Source organism: Ammodytes marinus, assembly GCF_949987685.1.
Source record: "Ammodytes marinus genome assembly, chromosome: 8".
Classification (NCBI taxonomy): Eukaryota; Metazoa; Chordata; class Actinopteri; order Uranoscopiformes; family Ammodytidae; genus Ammodytes; species Ammodytes marinus.
The window spans coordinates 10,571,287-10,578,805 of NC_137212.1; the positions used below are offsets into that span (position 1 = coordinate 10,571,287).

General features: G+C 44.0%; 1 protein-coding gene across 1 annotated transcript in view; it reads right to left on the reverse strand.

The window, feature by feature from the left end:
* Positions 1–5,259, reverse strand: part of igfbp3 (insulin-like growth factor binding protein 3) — a 14,428-nt gene extending 9,169 nt beyond the window's left edge. Inside the window, exons 1-2 of the mRNA XM_080033082.1 lie at positions 4,807–5,259; positions 1,145–1,395 (exon numbers count right to left, since the gene is read on the reverse strand). Coding sequence (XP_079889208.1) covers positions 1,145–1,395; positions 4,807–5,170 — 615 coding nt within the window. The 5' untranslated portion in view covers positions 5,171–5,259. The remainder of the gene's footprint in view (positions 1–1,144; positions 1,396–4,806) is intronic.
* Positions 5,260–7,519: the final 2,260 nt, after the last annotated feature.

Consider the following 7,519-nt stretch of genomic DNA (forward strand, 5'->3'; position numbering starts at 1 on the left):
ATTTAAATGTTTTCTGTAAATGCTAACACTGTTTGTCTGAATGTGTCCGGGGTGAAGAGGTTAACTCCAAAATTAGACATCACGCTTTCTGTAAAAGTGGTACCTTCTCTAACAAAATCATACCATGTAATCTAAAGTTATGCTGTAAAATCACTTTAAAGGTACATTGCACAGTAGGATGTTTTGCTACAAATGTCTCTGTAGATCTATGTTTTGATGAGAGATCCTTCTCTACTGTTTGTGTTTCTCCTGCACATGGTTAAAGCTCTGCATGCATACTGGCCGGTGTGGCCAATTATGTGTCACGGAGAGTCTGTTTTTATTTCCAAATAACTTTTTTGGGGTGGAGTCTGGGGTTGAACAATTACTTTTTTAATAAAGAAATTGGGCAAGTGTCTTTACAATTAAAAACATCACCGGGTAGGCTTCCTTTAAGGAGGTGATTGAAACATGTTCTACTTCACAGCGTCACAGCGGTTCATAAAGTCAGTTTCTCTGGTGTCACACAGTGCAGTGACTGGATCATTATCAGCCTGTGTCATTTCAAAAAGGATGGTGGTGTCTCTTTCAAAGTAACCTGACAAGATAGAAATAAATGAAGCTGCACTACAGCAAACGTTTTTGAGAGTGACAAAACTTAAGGATAGCCAGAACTTTTCTCAAATCTAAATACTAGCCACAAAGTATAAGTTATCGGAAAAACCAGCTGTCTGCAAAAATTCAAGCTAACTAGTGGTTGAATTCAGTCATTTCATTTGATAATAACTCATTTGGTTAGCTTGTAAGCTAACTAACTAACAGCAAAGCAAGCAGATGGTTTTAAGCCGTTTATTGACAGACTGTCTTCTCTTAAAAGTGCATGTGATTTTAGTTTTTGAACTTAATAAATGTAAACTTGTATATTTCCAAAGTTCAATATTGCTTAGTCTACAAAATACTATGGTTTTAATTAACCCAATAGTATCAATATAGGCTAGATATAAGATAAATGCAAACTTTTTGATGTGTTGTACCAGGGTTGGCTTGAATCTATATTGTATCTGCAGTGGTAGTGGGGTCACAGTCAATATTCTGCCATTATTGATTTTCCTTCAAACAGAGACCAACAGAAAGAGAAACGTCATTGCCTCTGGGTGTGACTTACATACTCAGTCTCCCTTTTGTTCTCCAAGGAGAAGTTGTGCATGTCCATATTGGCTCCTTCTGACACTGACTCCACCTTATAGCTCTGAGTCTTCCTGTTCTGGTCTTTCTGGATCAGTTTGTTGTGCAGCGTAGGCCTGGTGTCCATGGAACCACGGCTGTTTCCGCCCTTCACAGTCGCCACGCCGGGCAATACCGCCATTGTCGCAGTAACATTGGCACCGCCTTCTTCCACCTGATTTTCGGTGTTCTCTGTATGGAAAAAAGAAGGTAAGTCATCAGTTTAGTGAAAGGGGAAGGATACTTCAAAAAGAGTTTGACAGTTCTTTTTTTTATACTTGTTGGGCATTTTTGCTTTATTAGACAGACTTGTAGAGACAGAGTTGAAATGGGGCATAGAGGGGAAGACATGCAGAGCCCACTGCGCCACGAGCGCCACCAGAAAAACAATCTTTTAAAAAAAATCTAGTCTAGACCCTAAAGACTTCTTACAACCTTTATTTTCTTATGTTATTGTATGTGATCTGACTACAGAAAAAAAACATTGAAATCCCTGTTTTATTTTTCACACATAAAGGTTTTAGAAATCTGAAATGTTGTATTAAACAGTCTACTTCCATCGAGTCCAAGTCTATTAAGTGTAAGTAAAATGTTTTGAGACCTGGTCTTATGTGGTCTTCTTGAGGCAGAGAAAGCAGCATGTCTTTTTGTTTTCATAGATACGATCATAAAGGTTTTACAAATCCTAATATGGTTTTGAAAAAGGCACGAGGATTTATTACAATATCAACACTTTTTCACAGCTCCATGTAGTGCCAAAGTCAGGAATCAGGTCCTGAATATTTTTTATTTCCCCTTAACTTTCCCAGAAATGCCGTAAAGCTAAGATTATTTAGTTCCGATAAAAACATTGTAATGCAGGATGATGAATAACAACGTCTCCTAATCCAGCAGAGAAATGCTTGACGGCCTAAGAGAGGCTTGTTTAAAAGAGACAAAATGAAGTTAGCTGAAAGCCCTTGTGGGCTGTTTGGAGCCTGAGATGAAGCCAAGTAATAAACAGAAACATGACGATTTTATATCCACACAAATTTCCACCGCATGCAGACCAAGAGATAGAGCCAAAGAGGGAAACTGAGTGTAAACAACACTGTTCAAGGATGCTGAGAAGAAGAAAAAAAATTATGTTTGTGTTTATTTGTGTAGTGTGGGGAAATTGAGCAAAAGGGGAGGGTTGTAAGAGGTAAAGTAGGAGCAGGTATATTTTAGCCCTCGATGCTAGAGACGATTCCTGTCAAATGGTTAAAGACAAATTTGGGACCATGTGATTGGAGGCTCAAGGCACTCCTCCCTAATATGGGAGACGACCAAATGCTCGCCATGTGCCACCCTGTCGGCCACACCGCCGCAAGGCCACAGTCGGCTGAGCTTGGAGACATCCCCAAAAGAGGCGGGGCGATGATGGGAACACACATGCGGGCGACGCACACGCACACGCACACCCAAACACAGTTTTAAACCTTTAACTCGAAGCAGATTTTGTGTGCTGGAGAGCTGCGGTGAGGGCGGCGGACGGGCATGCAGGGGTGTAGCTCATGTGGGCAGGCAGGCTGGCAGCCCACCCTTTCTCCGTGACCACCTGATCAATTAGTGACGTGGTGGGGCTCCACAGTCTCCCCAGAACTTAGAATAACAACACGGATGTCAACAACAGCATCACATTGAACGGGACAGAGTCAGATGGCAACACATGCTCTTAAACCTGATGTAACCTTCTCACGGTTCCTCTGATCTCTGCAAAAATGTCCATGACCGAGGACAAAAGTATGTAGCCCTTTTTAAGAATCCTGGAAGTTTTAATTTTTATAGTCTATATAAAACTTTTACACAACCTTTCTAGGATGTCTGAGGAGATTTAGATAAACACGTTGTGTAATTTGTTTGCATAACGGCACAGCGGTAAACAGCAAAAACTACAGTGAGGAAAGCTTGTTAACGTCTGGGTAGAGAGTCTGTTGTGGAGCTGGGACTTATGGTGGTGGTGAAACTACTGGGCTGCACATATATACTCTGGCCAGTAGGGGCGCTTGGGATCATTTCCCATCTTCGTTTCCATCTCAACCAGTGGAGATACTGTAAATAAGAATGCACTGATACATGCGTCACGGCTGTTATGTGTTTGTTATTGTTCTGCTTTACAAGCCTGAAACGTGCTATATCCCTTTGCTCCCACATTGGGAATGATGTTTGTTTAGTCATATTACAGGCAACAAATAGGGGTAACTGTACACAATGACACCGAGAGAAAGTAAAGAGAGAAATAAGAGACTATGTAACTGGGAGTGAGAAGATTAAAACAGTTTGGGCAAGTTGATGATTGTCTGTCGTGGATATAAGCAAGTGTGTGTGATAGAGAGAGACTGTGTGTGTGTGTGTGTGTGTGTGTGTGTGTGTGTGTGTGTGTGTGTGTGTGTGTGTGTGTGTGTGTGTGTGTGTGTGTGTATGACAATATGCCTGCTGAGTGCTTGCCCACCACACATAACTGTGGCCAAGCCAAATAACCAGGAAGAAGAAAAAACACACACACACAGGCTCCTGGAGGCCTGACGTCAGCAGGGCCTAAACACACAACAAGTGTGTATTCACATGGAGGTGTCATGTGTGCCGTTTGACCAGTGTGAGCGGTATGCATCCATTCACACAAACCACCATGCAGATATAAGGTATCACAATATGAGCAGGGATACTAGGATTCTCATTGAATGTCTTCATGAGAGCGTGTTGGTAGCTTATAACTCAAGACTAAGTCCCCCCCCCCTCTCCCCCTCCCTGCAACACACCTCAAGATGTTTTGGCCCACATCCTGCACCAGGAAAGCTGCAACACATATTTTCATGCTGTGCACAAAAATCCATGAGCTTTAATTGAAGGAAAAAATATGAACATTACAGAAGACAAGGACATGGTCTGGGCTCAGCCTGAGCTAAATACTGTATACTTACAGTATGGATGTGGCATTCTTTAACTATTGGTTTGACCGAGCCAGCCTGTGTGTGTGGGGGGGGGGGGGGGGGGGGGGGGAGAGAACGGGGGGGGGAGGAGGAGCGGGGTTTTCCTTTTGTCAAAACAAACGATCTGTAGACCCTTGCACGGAAATGTTTTAATTTATATAATTCAATTTAACATTTCATGCTCCATAGCTCGTGTGCACATGGAAAAAGTGGCCGGCTGCAGGGAAAGCAACAATTAATTGCTGCGTAAACCTCCAACCCATAGCCGCTGTTATCCAGGAGACTGTGGGATTTGTTTAACCAACGCGAACACATCACTGTGCAATGTCAAACCTCCCCTCTAAAACCCCACGGTTAGAAGAGTGGTTTTACAGTGTGCAAAACAGCCTAGGAAATAAATGCAGCGCATGTTTGTTTGCGTATTATATCTTCAGGAGATAATTCTAGGCATCTGTATCCATCATCCACTATATGTAAAACGCACTTACTAAATCGGTGTTTCCATGAGCAAGGGACTCCCCAGACCTGGTCAGCAAAAAGCCAACAGCTCATGGGGAGAGCGCCTGTCAAATCAACATAATAACAACACGCACGCACTAAAGTGACATGGTGCCTGATCCATGAAAAGCGCAAATGAAACCCCTGTGCTTACCTTGTTTTTGCGCAGGTATGAGAATGCTGTTGAGTTTTTTAGACGCGGCGCTGGAGCACTCTCCCCGTCCCTCCAGCAGAGCTTGCAGTGGTCGGCTCTCCCCCGGCTGGTGCTGGCAGGTCAAGCCGGAGCCACAGCGCGCCGTGTACACTCCACACGCCTGTCCCTCACCCAGGGCGCACGTCATGCAGCACCCGCAGCCGGGCTCCCTAATCCGCTCCGCGCACTCCTTGGGCAGCGGCTTGCACTGCAGGAGCGCCCCGGCGTCGCACGGCTCGCATCGGACCACCGGCCCCACGGTGCCAGCGAGCCGGGCGAACGCAGCCAACGCAGCGGCGAGACAAAGCACACAGAGACCGGGCATTCTGCCGATTAAAGCTGGTCACAAAGGGACAGTATGTGAGTTGTCACGTAGGCTTAAGGGGACTCTCTGTGACACTGCGAGCGGGCTAGCCTTCTCCATCTGTATTTTCTTTAACGCGAACTTCTCGTTTTATACAGGCGGAAAAAAGAGCCAAACAAGTCACACCCTCCTCCGTATGAATAATGTAAATGGAGAGCCCCGATATGAGAGGGACGCATCTCAAACATTCAACTCTTTTAATCCCTTGTAATAATTTACTAAATACTGTTCATTTGCAGCTCTTTCGCGCGCAAAGTTGTTTGTCTATATCTGGGAATTTGGACTCTTGTCAAAACATAGACAAATATAGAACGCTGCAGATCAGCATGTATTCTGAATGTGTTGGTTACGTTTCTCCTCACTTTCAGTGATATAAATCTAGTTTTGATTTTACAGATAAGATACACATTTGGATATCCAGCAGGGAGAGTTTGTTCTGTGTACTGTTCCAAAACCTCTGGAGGTTTCCACACCACTGGCCACATCCCCTGCATGCATCGGCGGTATGCGAGTGAATGCCACTGGTGGTACCCCCCACATGCATTACTGATAAAACATTCCTCTGGGCAGGTGGTAGGTGGCCTCCATACTAACCCACTAAAAAATGATGTATTTGCATATAACCCGTGTGTGTGTGTGTGTGTGTGTGTGTGTGTGTGTGTGTGTGTGTGTGTGTGTGTGTGTGTGTGTGTGTGTGTGTGTGTGTGTGTGTGTGTGTGTGTGTGTGACACCACATGCTCATTGGTTGGTGCACTCAAATATGTACTGCCTTACTGTTTTGGGTTGTTGAAGCTGTATGGTTCAGATGCACATGTCTACTATGCAGCTTTGCCCAATTAGCATTAGTATGTGAAGTGATGCACAGCTTTCACACCTCCTGAGCAGACTTGGTGATGTGGCCCCGTTATTCCCTATACGAGCACCACGGCCAGCAGGCAAGCATCCCCACACACACACATTCACACACACACACCCTGCACCTTCCCGTCCTGTATGCCCCCCCTCCCCTCCCCCCCTTGATCCAACAGGATTTCATATTTAAAGACAAAAAAAATGTTCAGATTGTGCAGGCATCAGCATCGGCCCCCTGTCCTGCATATCCTCCTGTTCTGCAATAACAAACGCGAGAGGGGGGTACATACTGAGCAAATAAAGCAATCAGTATCAGCCATTGTATGATTTCCCCCACAGAAGCAGAAAAAGTGTTGAGACTGCATTATGAAAAACAAGCAAAGGGTAAGGAAACACCCCAGGAATAGCAAGGAAACGCTGCAGCTAAGATTAGTATTCTTATTACTTGACATTTTTCTCTTTCTGCATTTTTTCATGTCTGAAATATTCAGCGTCTGACCTTTGGCATGTTTATTGTCTGCCCGTCCATCCAGGGTATGATTTACCCAGAGCGCCCTTATTAAAATAAGACTGCAAATAGACACTTTCGGGGGAAACTCTGCCCCTTTTGTGTGAGTATACGGAAAGATCACAGAGCCCAAAGGTGACAGGGTGCATCATGATGTGCTGCAGATAATACAGTATATATACAACCCTAAATGGATATGACATTCTCTCGAGTTTTATGGCATTTTTGCTTGATTAGATGTCGTGCAAGGCAGAGAGTTAGCACGTGATGAAGGTCAACCAATCAGGACATAACATTTTCATGTGTTTCCTCTTAAAGGTTTTTTTTTCGGGGGAGTTGTTACTCTGTCGAGGCGATGGTCTGCGAAGAGGGTACTTTATTGTTGTAGGTATTGTGATATTGGGCTGTATAAATACAAACACATATGATTTGATCTAAACATTTATTTTCCATTTTCACATCCATTGGGATCCTCTAGATTTCAAGCTTGAAGAGTCAAAACAGAGCGTGTTGTTGTAACCCGAACTGCCTCAGGACAGTTTGACTGTGATAGAAACATAAAACAAAATCAAACAACTGCTGGCACAAACCTGCACGTCTCATTTCCCAAGCCATATGTTCAAACCCCCTGTGTTGCAGTCTCAGCGAACTGCAATAAGAGGTACTATTTGTCTAACTCAACGATCCTGCGTATGCACCTTTGTATTTCCCCCTCTCTTTCTTCTCTGTCTCAAGAAAACTGATATTCTCTCGTTATTAATCTCTCCTTTTTTTTCACAGTCAACATTCCTCTGCGTTACATTCCCAACAATGCAGCACATTTTCAGGCCGTAAATCATTCATTGAAAGCCAAAAGTCGATGACGGCCCTCAGTAACACTGGCACAATGCACTTTATAATTTGTGGTTTTTGTGGGGACAAAAGAATCCGGACAGATTGATTTGTTCGCT